At 46.9% G+C, this 20,907-nt stretch overlaps 1 protein-coding gene across 2 annotated transcripts in view; it reads right to left on the bottom strand.

Annotated features, from left to right (window-relative positions):
* Window positions 1-20,907, bottom strand: part of LOC138472341 (transmembrane protein 150A-like) — a 1,082,967-nt gene that overhangs the window by 314,979 nt on the left and 747,081 nt on the right. For both annotated transcript variants that reach the window (XM_069610467.1, XM_069610466.1), the window contains exon 4: window positions 16,297-16,364. In XM_069610467.1, the coding sequence (XP_069466568.1) occupies window positions 16,297-16,364 (68 nt within the window). The remainder of the gene's footprint in view (window positions 1-16,296; window positions 16,365-20,907) is intronic.

Consider the following 20,907-nt stretch of genomic DNA (forward strand, 5'->3'; position numbering starts at 1 on the left):
GTAGTTGAGCGGCTTGCTGTTGAGCATTTTGTTGTTGGGTGACTTGCTGTTGCACAGCCTGCTGCTGATTCTGTAAGAGTGTTGCATTCTCTTGTTTAAGAGTTTGCACTTCAGACGTTAAAGATTGGACTGCAGCTATAAGCTGCTGAATTTGTTGATCCATCCTAACCTACAGGTGAATCTTAAAACCGTTTGTTTGAACCTAGAAAAAACAAATCTCTCTTTTTTGGGCGTTGCTAACTGTAATAACTAGTACAATCTTCGTCTTAACAAGGCTCAAACAACGATCCTGATTCACCCACCTGTATTCTTCTCTGGCGCAGAACTCCTCTCAGCCAGAAGACAATGGGGAAATACCTGAAAATCCCTCCGCGGACCAGAACCAAAAGATTCAGCCCGCGGTGAGACCTCGAGGGAAAACCCCCCGAAAGGGGAAAAAAACCCCGAAAGGGGAAAAACCCTGTGCTGGGAAGGGCTGCTAGAGTTTGAGGAATCCAGTCAGTCTCCCTCTTCTTCATGTCTGAAATGTTCTGCTCTCCAGGTGAGCTGGTTGGTTAGTGCTACGTAAGAGTAAAAGAACAATATTCTGCGTGAGTAGTGAAAATCCCTAAAGAGAACAACCACCCGGTTGACAACGAGCAGTGATAGTTGGAAATAGGATTCGTGGCTTACTCTATAAAGCTACTCAAATGCTTCGAACGACGGAGGAGGTGGAAAAGAGAAACCTGACCACAGACTGAAAATAGGGAATAAGGAATAAGGAATAAAAAGGGTATTAGACACAGACTCAAGAACACAAAGGTGAAAGTCTAACAGGATAAATATGAAATACCAATTACCCTGAGAGAGAGAAGGGGAGAAAGTAATGTTATTCCCGAAGTCAGTCGGGACTGGAAAAGAGGTCGGCACTATTCTCAGAGACTGGACGCTAGAGGCAAGAAGGAAATGAAAATCAAAACTACTCAGCCCACCTATCCTGAATTCTAAGAGAGGGGGCTCGACTCCAGAATACTCAGACACACCTACCCAAACTCGTTGCACTGCTTGTCATGCGTGGTGTCTCCATGACGCAGAGAAAAGGAAAGGGAAAACAGTCGTACCTGATCCTTTGTTTCCCCGGGCTCGAACTACAGAAAGAATAGAATTCACACAAAATGAGAATTGGAATTTCGGAATCCCTACCTAATCCCCAAGTAAGTTTGTAAAGTAAGTTTCAGGAAGATTAGAGACGAACTCACGGAGCGTGGCTGGAGAGTAGCAACGCATCGAAGAGTGTTCCGTGTATCCAGATAAGCGTTGTGCGCGTCAGGGGGCGGGGCTCCCGGCACGTCTATGGACGTCGGGAACACTAGACTGCTGCGATCAAACTGAGGTTCCTCCATGTTGTGAGGAGGATAAAAAGGGCTCATTGCCGTGTCATCCTCGTGCTGCGCTCTTGGATAAATCCCATTTATCACAAGGTGAGAAGGGTCTAGCCCCCCCGTTTTCTCAAGGAACGCCTAGGGAGGCCTACATGTGGAGGGAAGATGCAGGAGTGATCCGTAGGCACTGTGACGAATCACAAGAATGTGTCCCTTCTCCCCAGTGCGACCGCCCCCCCCCACTGTGAGGCTAGGGAGGTGAGCCCGCTCCGCAACACCCTCCCTAGGTGTCGAGGCAAGTGGGATCTCACCAGTAGAGACTTTCCCTTTGGAGACAAGGACTCCCATTCCTGTGAGAAACTCAATAAAATACATCCCAACAATACCTCTTTGAATATACCTTATGAAGATTGTTATGAAGAAAAGATCAGTATGTGTTACTGTCACCAAGAAACTCTGTTTCTGTAAATGAAAAAGCCCATTTAAACGGGGATATATAGGGAAGGAGAGAAGCTGCCTAACACAGAGAGAGACAGAGAGACGGAGACGTGCGCTGGGGAAGTCCCACAGCTATGTCCTTCGAGAGGTGGGAGGAGATTGGAAGAGAGAGAAAACCCAGGAATTACAAACGGGCGGGGAGGCCCACCCCCACAGGTTATCTCATCCAACTCCCCGTTGGGCATGTCCGGTGCCAGGGATGGTGACTACAGATGCCACCAGCATGTACACTGCTTTGTAGCATGACGGTGAGGGCTCGGGATAGCCAATGGTGGATAAAAAAACAGGGAATTTTCCCTCTCCCCCTGGCCTGTTCATGATTTGGAGGCAGTATAACCTTAGCCCCCAGACAACTCTCGCCACCCCTCTGCATTCAGTAGGCCAAGTGCCACCATCTCCTCACAGACTGGAGCAGCGTGATCGCTATTGCTGACATGTCCCTAGCCAGGAAAACATTACAAAAAGTGGGTGGACGCAGCAGTGAAGCAGGGCACTGTGGGGCCAGTTAAAATACTATTTTCGCTTATTTCAATAAAAGGGATCAATAACTACTGTACTGCCCATAGCAGAAGGAAGGGTTTTTACTATGACAATGACAACAGAAAAGGCAGTTAGGGTGGCAGGAAACTCTCCATTTCACCACACCAAGGGCACCAAAAGAGGCAGGCATCAACCTACACAGACATGTAGCGCTAGTTCTAGCACACAGAGGGTCTTTCCTAGCCCAACATCAGACATCTTTTAAAAAGTGTCATGATCTATGGCAAGGATAAAGACCTGGCCTGAATAACTAGTAATTGGCAGCGTGTGGGTGTAGGCTATTTGCAGAAAAGCTTGGGAGGGCAGAGGTGGAGGGCAACAGAAAATAAAGAAGCTGATTTCCTGCATTCCTAATCTTGAGTTATATTTGACATTGAATTTTCCATTTTATCAAGCAGTGATTGTGAGCAATGAAAAACGAAGGATGTATGCTAAAAATATAAGTGTTTTATTTTCCACAGGTTCATCTGGAAATAGATTCCTTTTGCCCAGAGTGAGATAGCAGGAAGTCGCAAGTCACAAGTTAATGACACCCAAGCAATGGGGGTCTGCCGCCTTTGGCTCTCCAGATGTTTTGTACTACAATTCCCAGAATATGTGGCTATTGACTGTGTTGATTAGGGATGATGGGAGTTGTAGTCCAAAACTTCCGGAGAGCCAAAGGTTGGAGAACCCTGGCTTGGTTTCGAGGGAAAAAAGGCTGCGTTAGTGGTGTAAACATGCCTTCCATGACAGGACCGTTGTTCATTTGTATGTATTGGAGTATTTTTGTAAATCACTTCACACGGCTACTGACCGTTCAAAGCAGAGCAGAAAGGATGCACAAGGAGGGCATCTCAGTCATGATAAAGTTTGGATCAAGCTGCCGTGGAACGAGGAGAGTCGAATTTAATGCAGTACCCCTTGCGAAGAGTTGGGTAATAAAGAAAATGCAAAGTTCAAGTGACACAGGACTTCATGACCATAGTGAGGAGAGATTGGCAGCCTTAAGGTGTTATGGTGATTCACATAGAGGGCAAGGGCTTGTTCCAAATGTGAATGCCCCAGCATATTTAATAAGGGAGGCTGGCAAGGCAGTATTGCACTACCTCTCAACTCCACTCACATGGCTCAGCATTTCATATGTCAACGTTATAACTAGACAAGTTATGCATAGTTTGCGAGTTGCATACACTAGTGCAACACATACTGGGTTGCTCATACTTGTGAAACCTTTACAGAGTGTTCAAACTCAAAGGAACTGCAGGCAACAGGGTTAGGTCATCCTCTGTGTCGAAACAGACTTTATTTTATGTTTTCCTTTAAGCATTGAGCATGCATGTGCAAGTGGCTGAGCACCACCACAGCCATGATTAGGGATGCAGGAGCGTGGGGCCCCGCATGAATGTAATTTGTTGGCAAACGTTGAGAAGCCCTTAGACCAGTGCTGCTGCTCTGAAGTTGCTCACGGCATGCCCAGTGGTGCACAACGCATCATATATAAGGGTAGGTGTATTCCTGCCTGACAACTGGAATAGTGGTCACTCGGGTGCTAGTCACCAGGCTGGGGTCGATTACAAATGAAGAGATCGGCTGAAAGTAGAGATTTTGTCATATGGGTTGTCAGAGGCGGAATTGCACAGGCATAGCAAGGTGCTGATAAACCTTTATCCTCAAGGTCATAGGATGTTCCATTAGGAAGTAAATTATTAATGTAACTGACTAAATTTATCTTACCGTTTTTCTGTACATCCTGCATTGAGCCAAACCCTATAGAAACCCAAGATCTCTGTGCTTGGATACACTTTACATGGACAGGAAACTCTGCTGGTTTCTCCGTCCATTTCTGCACTGCTGCATGGAAATAATCCTGGCTCTGCACCGCTGCTTGCTTTTCCTTACTGGGTTTATTGGAAAGGTTTCTAAAGTTGGTGAGTTCCTAGTGATTGCATCGAATGCAAAAGCTTCGAATGCTAAACTTTCGGAAAAAAAAACACTGAAAAAATGCATTTTTTTTTAATGGGGTGGGTCCCCCCCACCCCTGTTTTTTTTACCCCTTCACGCACTTCACAACACTGCAACAACACATAAGCAGCACCAACAGCACACGCGGACTGACACCGATCCAATACCCGCACCAAAGCTCAGCACCCCGTGTATACGGAGTTGAAGCTGCCAACAGAACACCACTCCTCTCGCTATCCTCCTCCCTTCTTCACCTTACCCATCCCACCTTATCGTTTACAGATCCGCCAGCGCGCCTTGGGACCAATTCCGTTGGTGACGGTGCGCGGTACAAATACCTTTAACATTTAACATTATTATAGTAAAAAAAAAACTTTACCTACAAAAATAATGCATTTTTTCGATGCATTTTTTTTCGAAGCTTTTGCATTCAAAACTATGTATTCGATGCAATGTCTGGATACCAGTTGGTGTAATCGCGCCTCAGATGCTCAGCTGAGATACCAACAAGTACCGACCCGTTCCTCCCTCAAACGCTGGTGCACATGAAAAGGATAGGTTAGAGGCCCAATTGGAACGTCTAAAGGGGTTTCGGGGGAGGGTCACCTGTGAAGGGGTCGCTTTGGGATGCATCTAAAGCTGTGCATCCGGCTTCACCTATGTATCAGCCTCCCCGCCCGTTTGTAATTCCTGGGTTTTCTCTCTCTTCCAATCTCCTCCCACCTCACGTAGGACATAGCTGTGGGACTTCCCCAGCGCACGTCTCAGTCTCTGTCTTTCTGTGTGTTAGGCAGCTTCTCTCCTTCCCTATATATCCCCAGTTAAATGGGCTTTTTCATTTACAGAAACACAGAGTTTCTTGGTGACAGTAACACATACTGATCTTTTCTTCATAAGGTATATTCAAAGAGGTATTGTTGGGATGTATTTTATTGAGTTTCTCACAGGAATGGGAGTCCTTGTCTCCAAAAGGGAAAGTCTCTCCTGGTGAGATCCCACTTGCCTCGACACCTAGGGAGGGTTTTGCGGAGTGGGCTCACCTCCCTAGCCTCACAGTGTGGGGGGAGGGGGGCCGCTCTGGGGAGAAAGGATACATTCTTGTGATTCATCACAGTGCCTAAGGATCACTCCTGTGTCTTCCCTCCACATTTAGGCCTCCCTAGGCGTTCCTTGAGAAAAGCCCTACCACCACCCCCCCAATGCCCTCAGGTACCAGGTTGCAGAGAAGCTCTCTTTGCTTCCTGCTAATGCTGTGCGGGAGTCGGACAGTCTCCATGGAAGACAGCATAGGGACTGGGTCATCAGGGAAGGCAAATGTGTTTTTAAAAAGAAATTAATGTATAAGTGTGTTTATGTAAGAGCGTATGAATGCTGTATCAGTGAATGAAGAATGAATGTTGTAAACATGATGAATGCTGATGCGTGTTTGTGAGAGTAAATGAAGAATGAATGCTGTATGATTGATCATTGATGAATGAGGATGTGTGTGTGTGTCAGTTCGGCAGCAGGCTTCTTAATGATGGAGAAACAGAGAGGGTCGGACGGACGCCAGCAGTACTCGTTTTATTGATGAGAATATTTGTTCAAACTGGACACACCAAGTTAGTGTGTCCAGTTTGACAATTATGTACTGTAGCCTGGCATTTATTTTACTGGGCAACACAGAGGAAGGTGGGTCCAGTTTGTGCATATTTCCTTACTGAGTTGTGGCATTTTTCACTGGGCATCAGGGGTGAAGGCAGCATAATGATTGTTCATATAGTAGGGCATCATAGGGTGCTTGTGTGCACCAACTAAGCCATAGCATATTTGCTCTATTGATACACACATTCTGCTGACGAGACTGTCCCGTTCTGCCTTGTCGATCAAATTGTCTACTATCTGTGCAGCTACATGCATCTCCCTTCAGATCCCACATCACTGCGCCGCAGGAGCACGCCCCAAATTTAGAACGTGCTATTGTGATTTTGCCTGTTTGCTCCTTGTGCCTCAAATTCAAAATATGCTATTGTGATTTTGCACTGTGTGCACCCTACACCTCCAACTCAGAATATACTATTATGATTCTGCCCTGTCTGCACCCTGTGCATTTTAGCTCGAACGTGCTGTTGTGATTAGGCTCTACTAGGTCCTACGCTCGCCCACTTGCCACACGGACCTGTTTGAATCCTCACTGCCCATATGGCACCACAGGCCCCACCACTCTCTGAGAACATACCCCCTACACCCTTTCTACCCCCTTTTAATAGATCCCCCACTGACTTGCTCACACAAACACCATCAGCACATGCGTCGCCTACCAACTCACATAATAGGCCACAAACCAAGACCAACTGCAGCTCCAACACTTCACAGACTCCCAGCTCCCACCCCAGACCCACATTAATGACAAACTAACTCCTAGGAATCTGCTCCCACCACAGATACATATCACCCAAGAATAAACCAGACGCCACCACACCTGCCGCACACAAGCCCAAAACTCCCACCCCATCCAATCCAATCCTACATCCACACCCTCCCCTGACACCACAGCTATCGCAGCCAAGCCCAGCAAAAACAGAGTTGCACCTATAGCCTCTACACACGCACCCCTCAAGTGCGCCCTAATCAACAGCATATCACTCCCGGCTCACGCCACAGAGATTCATGACCTGATCACCAACCTTGACTTAAACATCCTTACCCCTCACTAAAACATGGCTTCATGAAGCCTCTGGCTCCTCGATCTGCCTCTCACTCCCATCAGGCTACACTATGTTCCACAAAGACAGAACTACCAACAAAGGAGGGGGGTGGCGATCATCACCAAAGACTCATTGACCATAAGACAAATCAGCACTACTTTTGAAGAACACACAGACGCACTATCTATCAAGCTTGCAGTCTCTGCTTAGGAAACAATCACCATACTTGCCATATACTGCCTGCCAGGCCCACTACTAGAATTCCAAGCTAACCTGCTCCACCAGATAGGACACAACCTGAAAAACAATAGCAAAACTATCATCCTAGGAGACCTTAATCTTGGCCTCTGAGACCCCAAGGGCAAACAAAGAAAAGCCCTTGACAAAGCTCTTCATTACCTAAACTTCATCCAAAGAGTCACTGACCCTACACATACCAAACAGTGAGTACTGGACTGGATATCGGACCACAATTGTGACAGACATCAGCTCCATCACGCCATGCACTTGGACTGACCACTTACTCCTACACTTCTTTATCCCAACAAAACCGCCACCCAAACCCATGGCACCCATACCCTCAGCTACTACTAGATCAGCCAGACTCCTCACTAAAGAAAGAACACTACCCGTCCCAGAGGCTGCACCAGCCTTGAGGCCTCCCTTCTCTACAGACCTGGTAGCACTAAAGACACATACAACATAGTTATCAAAACGGCCACAGACGCCATTGCACCTCTAACCAAGAAAAAAGCCAAAATGCGGAAGCACTCCAACTCATGGTTCACCCAAGGGTTACTAGACCTGAGATCCTTATAACTAACGGCACTCGCCACATGGAAAGCATGCCCGACCCAACCCACACTAGAGGCCTAAGAATCCCTTGCCGCCCGCTACAAAAAAGAAATCACATTAGCCAAAGCTGCATCATACAACTCCAGAATTACTAACGCTTATTCTGAGGCGAAGGAACTATTCGCCATCTACAAAGAGCTCGCCTGCCCACCCACCAATACCCAGGAAACAGTCAAAGACGAAACAAGGTGTAATAATATACAAACTGCCATGTTACTCAAAATAGACACACTCAAAGAGAAATTAAAAAACCACCTCAGTGGCCTGCCTATAACCAAGCCCCCACAAAGCCCAGCTCTCGCTCATGACAGCAAAGACTCTAAAGCCTTCTCCTTCAGACCAGCCACTGACTCAGAAGTCACAGCCATCATGGAACGCATCAAGCCCTCCTCCTGCAAGGACATTTGCCCCGCAGCACTCATCAAAGAGTGCAGAGAACCTCTAGCACCACTGATTACAGCCATCATTAATGCTTCTCTCTCCACAGGCATAGTCCCCCCTGCTCTCAAAGAAGCCTGGGTCCGCCCATTACTCAAAAAACCTTCACTTGACCCGGAGATGCCCAATAATTATAGACCCATAACAACCGTCCCATTCCTGCTTAAGATACTGGACAAAGCAGCATACCTTCAGATACAACCATTTCTGCAAGAGGCAATCAGGTTTCCGGCCTAGGCATGGAACCGAAATCGCCCTACTCGACCTAAAAATGCAAATTGAACAAACCACAGACAAAGGCAAACCAGCGCTACTCTTGCTGCTTGACCTATCTGCAGCCTTCGATTTGGTAGATCACATGACCCTATGCAGACACCTCAAGAAGGCAGCTCACTTCTCACAGCAAGCTACCACATGGATCATCTCCTTCCTTGAGGGAAGGCTAATGAGGGTATTCTCAGACCAAGCATGCGCTACCCGCACACCCATCCATTGCGGAGTTCTGCAGGGTTCCTGCACGTCACCGACTCTCTACAACATTTTTTCCCTCCCTCTCTTCAACGACCTCGATGATCACGGCATAACCTACACCAATTATGCCGATGATACGCAAGTACTACTCCCACTCCCCGGCTCATATGAACAGGATACTGCCAAGCTAAGTGAGATCTATGCCATCATCCAGGCCTGGATGGCGCTAACGGCCTCTGTCGCAACAGAGACAAGACTGAAATGCTCACAGTAGGTACCAAAGAAACACTCAATAAATTGGACAGCAAATACTCCTCCATCATAGATAACACTCCCATCACCACATCAAAAACAGCCAAAACACTGGGAGTACACATAGACTCCACCCTATCCATATCACGACAAGTCAGCACCATCACATCTTCGGCAGCTCTTGCCACCAAAATCATAAATGCTGTCAAACCTTATCTCTCCCCTCAAAAATGCCTGTCCATAGCCAGAGCCACAGTAGGGGCTAGATTGGACTACTGCAATGTCCTCTTCTTAGGCACCTCAGCCAAGAACTTAAAGAAACTCTAACCCACTCAAAACAACGCCCTCAGGGCAGCCCTCAGCATTCCCAAAAGGGAGCACATCTCCCAAGCCTGGAAAGACGCCCATTGGCTCCCAGTCAGTGAGCGCATCCTATTCAAAGCCCTTTCCATTGCACACCCCTGCCTAGCAAACACAGCACCTGCATACCTCTCAGAAACCATTCACCGCGACACTTCAGAAAGACCTACACACACCCAACACTGCAACCTGCTCGCCATACCAACCTTTAAAAGAGCCAAAGCTGGAGGCGCCAGCTTTGCAGTTTTAGCACCAAAAAATTGGAATGCACTACCACCAACACTCAGGAAAGAGACCTCACGCTCAGCATTCCGCAAGTCTCTGAAAACTCAACTATTCCACTAGGCCAGCCACCTTAGACACTTCAGACATACCTGACCTGTGGGTTCATCCATGTTAATTGCCCAATCCGTAACTGAAATATATGTCTAAACCGCTTTATGCTCTTGTAACCCTATAAGCTATGCTCCTTGTCTAAGCAAGTATCCTTAAAAAGCACCACGATGCCCTAGGGCCGATGCGTGCTATACAAATGCAAATAAATAAAAATAAAATAAAAATAAATGCGATTGGCCTGTGGCAGCTGCATGCTAGCAATAGGTGTGGTGGAATTGAGATCAGTTGAATGTGTGCAGTCAGGAGGTTGGTCTCCGAGACTGGATTCTGGCTGCGTTAGGCCTGTGTAGGACGCTTATGTGTGCAGCTAGGCCGATCTTTAGTGGGGTATAGCTGCATTCTAGCAGGATGTTGAGATGTTTGTGGGGTGTTGTTCATATGTGACCAGCTAGGCCGAAATTGATTGAGGTGTGTAGCTGCACTCTATTGTGTGTTGGTGTAGAGTAGAGTGAGCATAGCGATAGTTGAGGCGAGTGTCTTACGCGGTTTGCGATTGCTGCATTCAGAGGTGTTTTATTAGTGACTTAAGTCACTGCTCGGTATTTCATTGAACATTTGTCTGCAGGTTGTAGGGTCTTCTCAGCTTTCAAAGGTCTTAATCGGAATTACAGAAAGAGCAAGGTTTTTAGAGCTTTGCTGAAGGCCATGTTGTCTTGGGTGTGCCCAATGTGAGGGGGAGTGAGTTCCACAGAGTTGGAGCCAAGGTTGAGAAGGCAGATCCTCCAATCCTAGCAGAATTGGAGGATGGAATTACTATTAAGAGGGCACAATGATCTTAGGGTGCGCAATGGAAGGTAGGGTTTTATCTTCCCTTGTAGGTACGTTCGGCCGGACTTGTACACTGTCGGTGGGTAATGCATAGGGTTTTGAAGGTGGTCCTACATCCGACAGGGAGCCAGTGGAGGGTGCAGAGAAGGAGGGAGATGTGGTCTCTGTGTCCCAGAGCGAGAAGGAGTTTCGCAGCAGCATTTTGGACTCCTTGTAGTATGTTCAGTTGATATGCTGGTGCTCACAGGTATAAGGAGATGGCATAGTCCAGTTCCGAGATAACTATAGACATAAGAGCGGCGAGTATGTTTGGGATAGGTGAGGTAATGGATAATGTGTCTAAGGAGTTTGAGGTGGTAGTGACAGGATTTTGATACATTTTTGATCCGACGGGAGACGGTTAGACATGAGTCCATAGTGCAGCCAAGGTTTTTGACTATTTGGGGGGGGGGGCAAAGGAGCGGTTGCGGCAGAAGGGCAGTATTGCTGCACACCATGACTTTAGTTTTATCAGGGTTCAAGAGGAGGTGGTTACTTGTCATCCATCGGTCAATATCACTGAGACAAGCTTCAAGGTCAGGACGTGGGTTGGTGCCTGTTTTGGAAATTCTTAGAATCATTTGAGTATCACCGGCGTAGTTGTAGCAGGTGAGGTTGCGCACGCGGATGATTCCTGGTAGAGTGGTAAGATGGAGGTTTAAAAGGAGAGCAGAGGCAGGCGCCTTGGGGTACTCCTGTTTTTACAGCTCGAGCAGCAGAGACAAAAGGGGTGAAAAGGGTGATTTGTTTCCTGTTGCTGAGGAAGAAGGCAATCAGTTTGAGTGCCGAACCACGGATTCCCAGGGAGGGCAGGGGGTCAAGGAGGATTTCATGGTTAACGGTGTCAAAGGCTGCTGACAGATCAAGGAGAATCAGCGCTGCACAACCCTCAGTCTGCTGAAACCTTGAGATCATGCCAGATCGAGATAAGGGTACTTTGTGTGCCATGGCGCGTTCTGAGACCTGATTGAGCGGGGTCGAAGAGTTTGTTGGATTCTACAAAGCAGTTGAGCTGGGAGTATGTGGTCCAGTCAATGGGTTTCGCAAGAAATCTGGTGTTGGAGATCGGTCTGTAATTCTTAAGGTCAAGGGGGTCAAGGAATGCCTTTTTTAGAAGTGGTTTTACATGTGCTATTTTAAAAGCTTCAGGAAAGATGCTAGAGGCAAGGGAGTCGTTAAGTATGGATCTTGTATGTTCTCCTGCGCAAATAGAGGAGAATATTTCTTTCAGAAGGCAGGCATGGCAGGGGTCGAGGGGCGATCCAGAGGGTCTGCAGCCAGATAGTTTGCTAGGAACTCGTCTCTCAAAATGAGTTGGAAAGAGTCTAAGGATGGCATAGAAGGCGTCCGTGCAATGGGATCAGGAGGGGTAGATGTAAGGCAGTGGGAGAGGGTGGAGAAATTGGTGTGAACCGTTGCCATCCTGTCAAGTGCGGTGTTGTAGAAATGTAGCGAGAGGGAGTCGCAGAGTGTTTAACCATTTGGGGGACGGTCCTTTGCGTGAGGTTGCGGGGCATGAGAGGAATTAATGATTCTTTAGCTCAGGAGTCAAAGGTTTTGATGGTTAAAAGTAGCAGGGCTTCGGCTAGGTCGGGGACTACTTTGACATTGTTCCAGCATTTGTGGTAGGAAATGGGAGGTTGGGGGCTGTGGGAGGAGGGGCAGGTGTGTGGATAGAGAAAGGGATGGCAGAGTGGTATGTCCAGATAAGTGGTCCAGATAAGTGGTTTGGGACTGGATACAGGGAAAAGGTCAAAGGAGCTGAAGATCGCATCAAGGGTGTGCCCACCTGAATGAGTTGGACCAGTGGTATGTCATGAGAGGTTGAGTGCATCAAGACTGTCGACCAGAGGCTGGGTCATGGGGTTGTTGGTCATATCGAACCAGATACTGCCGTCTCCCAATAGTGTAAGGGTTGGATGATTTATCTGAATGGTAGCTATTGAGTCACAGAGATTGTTGGCAAAATGTCTGTCGTATCCAGGGAGTTTGTAGATGAGTAGGAAGCTGTGGGTGAATGTGGATGGTAGTGAGAGTTTTACTAGGAGGGATTCACAGGAGGCATTGCATGTCTGAGTTTCGACGACTGAGACTGAGAAATGAGGTTTGTAGAGGATTGCCACTCCACCACCTCTGGTTGGTCTCTTGTGGGCGATAAGCGAGTAGCAAAACTATCAGAGAAGTTTTGGTGATCAAAATGAGGTCAGGATTATCAGAGGATAGGAGGTCAAAGATGCTGTGCCCGTTTCTTGCTACAGAGCGGGCATTGAAAAGGATGCATGTGACTACATGAGGGGAGGTGGTTTTCGTGACACTCATCGATGGGAGTGCTCGGTGGGCTGATCAGTCTGGGTGGTTGCGACGGATGAGTGGGGTGTGGGGGGGTCTGGTTACATGTGCACTTTGAGGGTCGGGTGAGAGGGTTAGGTCGATGGGAGGTGAGAAAAGTAGGCAGGCAGTGGTTGGTATGTGTGAGAGACGTGGTGGTGAGGATTGGGGGAGGGTGTTGAGTGGAGCACGAGTGGGATGGGGGTTAAGGCGAGTTGTTTGTGGTTCGGGTCTGTAGGGCGCTGGGGATTTAGGTGTACTAGGTGAGAAGTCGAGAGCAAGGGGGTGGAGATGGGGAGAGGCTCAGAAAGTAGGGGTGGGAAGGGATGGGAGGTTGGATTGTTGGAGAAGTGGTGAGGAGTGGAGCGTTGAGGGAGAGGGTTGGTTATTCTTTCAGGGTTTTGTGGGTTTTGGTGCAAGAGGCGTATGAGATCTGGTAGGAGGGTCAGAGGGGGAAGAGGATGAAGCGACTGTTCTAGAAATGGCGAGACGTGCGAATTTCAGGAAACAGAAAGGGTATGAAAGGGGGGGTCTGTGGGCAGGGGTGAAGTAGGGGGTGAAGGGGTGAGACGGCGGCATGGGATGTAGGGTGAGGGGTTCCTCAGTGGGCATAAGGATGGTGTGGTGGTGGTGGTGGGGACTTGTGATGCTTGGAGCGCCAGAGAGCTCCTCTGGCATGTGAGTTTGAGATTGGGTGGGGTGTATGGACGGGGAGTGTGGGGTTGTTCTCAATAGATGCCAAGGGGAAGATGGAAGTTGATGTGTTTGGGTGGGTTGAGGTGTGCGGTGTGAGGGTTTGAGGCGAGTGGTGTTTGGCACGCCAGAGTGCTCCACTGATCTTAGAGTTAGAGGTGATATGATGGTTGGGAGGTGGACAGGGGTTGTTCTGGGGCAAGGGTTGTAGGTGGCGACCTGATGTGGGATATAGGTGGGGTTCATGAAGTTAGATGCTAGAGCATGGGTTCTGTGCAGGGAAGGTGAATTATGGGAGTTTGGGGAGTGTGTGGTGCAGAAAGGCTGGGAGTGAGGAGGGGTTGGAGAGGCGGCCTTTCTTCATGTGGTATTTCCATCCCAGAAGGCAGGATAAAAGCATCACCAAGAATATGATAGACCTGGATGGAGGGGAAGTCCTAGATGAAATAAGTGACAGCAGCAAATACAGTGACCCTAGATTTAGTACCAGCGCCAAGATTTGGACACCTGGAGAGAGAAAGAGTCCCAAAAAGGGGAAAAAAAGGGGACAGCATTAGGTGCAGCAACCTCAGGTGTAGTAGCAGAGGCTAGATTTAGGATATCTGGATAGAGCTAGAAAGGGACTCACTAACTAACTGGGGACAATAGTAAATGCAGTATTCTAAGGTGTAATAGCAGCGCCTAGATTTGGGCAGCGCCTAGTGTGGCACACCTGGGTAGAGGGGAAAAAGGCCCAACACGGGGACAACAGTAGATGTAGTAATAGACATTGCAATAACATTAGGGTACTGGGTAATTAGATGCAGAATACAGCGGATAGGGCAATTACTTGGGCAGTATGTGGTTAGAGTTTGGACTAACAACAGCTCTTATAATGGGTTGCGATGGGTTTGTACATTTCGCGGGAGATCTGGTGTATGTCTCCTACCAGGTTTTACGCTTCTGGTTGATGGCTGCGGCACCACAGGCTAACACAGGCAAACATGATCTGGGGCCGTTTCTTCAGAAGCTGCTGTCCTTTGCCTGGGGGTCCTTCGCTGCAGGGGCTGCACAGGCAAGGGGTTGCCCTGGGTGAGTGCCTTAAGTGGGTTGTCTTGCACCAATCAGGGAGGCCTAGCAGGTGCTAAAGAAGTAGCTAATCAGGGGAGGTGGGAGGGATGGGAGGCCGGAGGGGGGAAGGCCAATCAGGAAGTGGGAAGAGGGACAGTGGCAGAGAAAGCACGGAGCACCAAAGGCGCTCCGGTGCAAACTAAGATATTAAAACAAACACACGGTTCTCTCAAGGCCTCTTGGCCGGCACACACTCACCTGAGTAAAATGGGGCATAATTTACTGCCCATCAAGGGTGAAGAGTGTTTTTGTTTAGTATTGGTCCACATTGGTAGATCTAGCCTGGACAAGTTTCTTTACTGTGGCATGGCAATTTTTAGTGAGCATCAAGGGTGAAGGAAGCATGAATGTTTCTACATAGTACTAGCCCACATTGGTGGATGCAGACTAGAAGTATTTTCTTACTGAATTTGGTTCTCGTAAAGCCAACAGGAGTAGGTTCGTATGTGGCAATACTGACAGCCCCCATTGACATGTACAGACACAGACAACATGAAAGTTTTATATAATCACATATATTGTTATCCAATTTTTCACAGAATGTGTGCTGAAAAGGCATGATTTTAACACAATATTATACAAATTCTCTCAGGGCTAAACCCCCTGAACTTATCTTGCTTGGTTCGGGATCCCTCACTGCACTCGGCTGCGCGTGCATATTCGGGGGAACATTTACACCCCTCCAATAAAAATTAATCAGCTGCCATTGTTCTTAACTGATACAGATAACTTTCCCTCCCACTTGACAGGCACAATTTTCAGACAATACCTTCTCGGCTGGCCTCGCCTGCTCATACCACGGATAGCATCAATTCCTGTCACCGCCACAAGTTGCCCATTATCACACATCGAGTACACCATCTACCTAAGTGGCCCTGTTTGACCAACACCCGAGAGTCCCAGCCACCGCATGTATGCTGTCGTAAATTACTGCAAACTATTTGCGCAGTTGCCTGCATCTCTGTAATGTTGTGTTTCTACATGTTGTGCATAGTTCAGCCACCCAGTCCTGGGTTTAGTTTGCGCTTTGCACAATACAAAAATACCATGTGCTTGAAACCTGGGTTATAAATATGTTGGATCCACTTCCCATGTTTCTATCCTTAGTTATCTATTCCCAATGGTTGGCCAAAAATAGACTAGGATAAGCGAAAGAAAAAGTGACTGATACAATTAGTTGACTTCATATTAGTCAGTCTCTCCCCATTTTTATGTTTAGCATAGTTCTAATAATTATCAACAAACCCCACTTCCAACGCCCAGGTCAGTGTTAGTTAACAATACAGTTACTTGTCTGCTCAACGTCTACATTGAGCATATGTAAAGGTGCTTCGTGGAAAGGGGTACATGCACATCGCCAGCTGAATATATTCTTTTTGCAGCTCTGATTACTTCCTTGTTCGATCACATTGTGGGAGGATTTGCCACAGAATGGTAAAGATCTGGTGGGTGCAAGGTGTAAGAGAACCGGAGGCTACTATCTCAGTATAATACAACAGTGACTTGTACCCCAACTCTGCCAATCCAGAAGAGACGATTATGGTAACGTTACTTACCCATAAAGGAGCCCAGGCTGCAGATCAGACTGAAGAAGCAGCTCTCAGGTGGGAGGTTGCCACACTTACTACAAAAACAAAAGGGGAAAAGGCAGGGAGGAGAAAGAAATGAAAATAAGAATAGTCAAAGGAACAGAAAGACAGGTAGTAAGAGAGGAGACAGGGAGGTGGGGGATGGGAGCAGGAGAAAAGCCGGGGGAAGGCCAGGAATGAGGGACGAAATGTATGTACAGAAAGGAGCAGATGAGAGTTCACGCAGAAAGGAAGAGAAGGGGGGGTGAGAAAGCAAAAGAAGGCACATAAGATGCAATGAAGAAAAGAAACGGTAGGAAAAAGTAATGAACAATGGGCGATATGGAGGGGTGAAAGAAGGAGTGAAGTTTTAAAGATGGGTGTGGAAGATGAATGGTTGCAAGAAAAAGAAAATAATTAAAAAGGAGGCAACAAAGGGAGGAAATGGACACATAAAGGAAGAAAACAAAGATGAGGGGAGAAAAGTTTGGGGGTTAATTGGTTTCATGTTTTGTCTTACACAATATACATTCACTTTTTGCTATTGCATGAAATGTCTACAAAAGTGGTTATTTGTTTCAGCAAGCCTACATCTGGTTCTCCAGCTTTCTTCTGCACAGAGAGAAAGGCTCCTGGCAGGGTCTTGCACCCTCCACATTCCAGGGTTGAAGGCATTCGCAGGGAATAGCTAAGGCTGGTGCTGGGATGTGTGCCACTCTGCTGTTAGTACGCCGATACCTCACGGACACTTCGCAAATACACAGAGGATGAATAAGGAGTCTTAACCCATATGCTCACACCCCGACGGGCGGGCAACCATGAGACTGAGATAGGCTTTAAGGTAAAAAAAAAGGTGAGCAGCAATCCCACACCAAAAATTTCCAACATGTGGAAATGAACTAAGCACAACAAAGCACCAACAATTGCATGTACATGTACGAGCAGAGAAGGGTAAACATACTATGCAGCCAAGGACAAAGCACTTAATCTTGCAAAGAGGAAGAGAATACTGTAAAACATCAGACAATGACCCATAGCCTACTCACAGAGCAAGTAGAGCGTGCCATGAGTGGACCAGTCACCCTTCACGTCGCGTGTACCAAGATTAAGTCACCTGGCCCGCAGCCAAAGGCGGCCTAGTGACTTGGAGCCTCATCACTCATCTGTTTCAAGAGACCACTGGCATTGCAGGGGCTGCTTACTGTAACAGCGCCACAGCGGCCAAACGCCACCTTCCTAAGTGGCGCCTGGCAGTATGACAATGACAAGATAGCGTGCATGACAGGCAACGGGAAGACCAAGATCCAATCCTTCCAGGGTTGGAATTCAGTAAATTCAGTGCTTTAAATGGGCCGGGGCTAGCCGCAGCCGAGCCCCGGCAGTCTCCAGAATAGGCTCCACCTGAGGCAGCCTGTTTGGCGGCTGCACGGTTACATTAGCTGCCTGCAAGCGTCAGCACTTCTGATTAGAAGAAAAGAAAAGGCATTGTTCTTTTTTTCTAAACCGAAGTGCAGACACCTGCAAGCAGCAGGTGCAACCATGCAGTGCGGGTTGCCTGATGTCTCTGTACTCTGAAACAGGAGGAGGGCTGGGCTTCTGACACAGGAGGAGGTGGGAGGGAGGAGTCTATACAATAGACTGCTTAACAAAGGCCGTTTTACGGATACAACAAAACAGTGCACGATTGTACTTCCACCCCAACCGCATACGACCTACACACCAAACAAACACTACTACACATCCGATGCACTGAGTCTTACCCTCACAGTTACAACATGCCGGGCCACTCAACCAACCCACACCCAAGACACCAAGACAACGCACACAGACAACAGTTTCTCCTGGTTCTGAACCTATCCTGTCATCATATCCTCATTAACGCACCCCACCCTCATTTCTTGCAGAGCCACGTGAGTGCCTGTAGACTGCCCCTGGCTGGTAGCGGTGCAAATTATAAATCAACATAACATAACATAACCCATAGCTTGACAATAATCCAGCAAAGTAGTTGGAAAATTATCCAGGTAAGGGGCAGGCGGAAATCCTACCAAAGGTGGGTGCCAGGGTAAGAAAAGGACATTTGCAAGGGCTTGGCTCGGCAGTAGTGTGCTGTACTGCTGGCAACAACAACCCAGGATGATATCCTATGTTCTGGACAATCTGAAAAGACCAGGAAAGAGACCTGCAAGGGCACTTTAAATATCCTGAGACTCTGCATGCACTGAAGGACAATTTCCAGGGTTCGCTAGTCCTGAGATCTTGCTGGTTAGGGTATGAAGTATAACTAAGGAGATTAGGTCCTCTTAGCTTAGGCCATGGCACCAGGTATATTTACTGCTCTCTATCCTACCACTGTTAACTATAGGCTTTCTCTGTTCCACGGTTAGTTACCAACTTCAGGTCCTACATCATTTCCTCTCGCCCTCCCCTGTCTTGTGATTCTCAGGGGATGGAGAAATAGCAATCCTGCTTGGAAAAGGTGGCTGATCCTAAAAGGATGATGAGAGAGAAAGTGGCAAATTTTGCTGTGCATCAAAATCACAAAACTTTGGCATCCCCAGTGTAAGACTTACAATAATCTGTTGGTTACAGAAGAGCAGATGTTCTGCCTCCATGAAACTTTGCCTGCTAATAATGGGCAGCCTTCTTTTCACAGAAGATACATGTTTATTTTTTTATCGAAACACATTATACCTTACATGCATCCTGCAAAACATTACCATTCACCCCTGTTCTTATTTACCTGTATACTTGAATGTATGTCTGGTCTATTGCATTCACCCTCTTGGCCTCCTCACTCTTCTTTCTCCCCCATTTACTGGTTACTCCACAGACCAAGGACTGGTTGTTACTCAGGGCGGTGTAACAATTAATCCCCATTCGGACAAGCTTTGAAGGTTTTGTACCAGAACGGTGAGGATATGCAGCATAATAGACTCTTAACCTAACCTGTAAGAGAAATACACCCTGGCCTGTTTGCCCCTTCCAAGTGCAGTTTTTCTCATAACAACATGCCTGCCATGCGCTGCACTGCACTTCTGCGTGTCACACTGTTCTGGCACCTATTGGTTATTGAGAGCTACAGCACAAACATTATTTAACGTTTCTGCTGCTAAAATGCACTAAGTGTATTATGGATACTTTGCATCAGAATCTCTGCTGACCTAATCTTCCTTCCAAGCAGAGGGAAAGAAGCACTGGGAAAATGTCTTCCCTAGAAGCCACCTGCAGGGCTCTGGCACAAGATTGAGGTTTTTCTCTAAGGTACAACTGGTGTATTCTTCGTTGTTTTTAAGAATAAATAATGCATGGGAAGACCCCTTTAATAGTCTCTTGCCCCATTAAAAGGGGAGTAACTTTACAAAAGAGCATACCTTCCTATGGTTGGCAACAAAGCAACAGGCAAGTGATTGATAATGCAACCCTATATCTTTTTTCATAGAGTTTAGGGGGAAAGGAAGAAGTGGTATAGGTGATACTTCATGCAAACATTTGCATTTCGTCGGTTTCACCATGCTCTTCCATTATAATAGGCTGCATGTGCATTTTGCAATGTAAAACAAACATCACAAAAGCAAACCTAGGTTGTAATTTACAACTTCCGTTTAGCTTGAGAGTTAAATGTTTTGTATTTTATTTGGGATTTATATAGCGCTTTACTCCAAAGCGCTGTACATAACACACTTACAGTACAATAAAATGAGAGTTGAAAACTATACAAAGTTTACATCATGAATGCAAGAGATGGATTTTATGAGAAATGCGAAATAATGAATAAGAAGTGACAGAACAAAGGGAAAGAGGAAGAGCAGTCCAATGAAAAGGGGCAGGCAAAGAGAAGGAACGAACGCTAGATTGGGCACACAGAGGAACAGGTCATAGAAATTGAGACTGAGAGCGAAGAGAACGTGAAGGAAAATAAAAAGAGAAGAGGTGAAAGGTAGGAAGGAGCAAAACCGTAAGGAGATTTGAAAAAAATACAGAGGAAATTAAATTTGAAACAGGAATAAAAGACAACCATCTATGTGACGATAAAAATAAAAAGATAGAATCCTGAGGCATAAGTAAGGATAATAGACGAATAGATGCATTAAAAACAGACTTAAGTGGGTCTAAGCGTGAGGTATGAAGCCCAAAGAGTGTAGAAGAACAGTAAAACAAGTGTGAGACGATAAGGGAAGAAACCAGAAGTTTAGTAGCATCAAACGTAAGAAAAGACCTAGATCTGCGAATACTGAAAAGATGGAAGCGACAAGAGTGTGCAATTACAGAAATGTGATGAGAAAAGGATAGGTCAGTGTCAAGCGAAAGGCCAAAAATACGGGCAGTACTAGAGAGCAGAAGAGGGAGGAGGAAGCATAGTATTAGTAGGAAAAAAAGATGACTTCAGCCTTAGTAGCATTTAGCCCAAGAAAGTGGTCCGACATGCAGGAATGAAAAGCTGAGAGACAAGAGGTAAGGTGTTTTTTTAAGATGCACGTATACAATTATATTGAATCCAGTGGAATAAAATTACACTAAGTTACCCCCCCTCCATGTATATGGGCTAAATTATACCGACGAGACAATAAATAATGACCTCTGAGGCAATAATGTCCT

The sequence above is a fragment of the Ambystoma mexicanum genome, chromosome 8 (assembly GCF_040938575.1).
Source record: "Ambystoma mexicanum isolate Mex_15411 chromosome 8, UKY_AmexF1_1, whole genome shotgun sequence".
NCBI classification, from domain to species: domain Eukaryota; kingdom Metazoa; phylum Chordata; class Amphibia; order Caudata; family Ambystomatidae; genus Ambystoma; species Ambystoma mexicanum.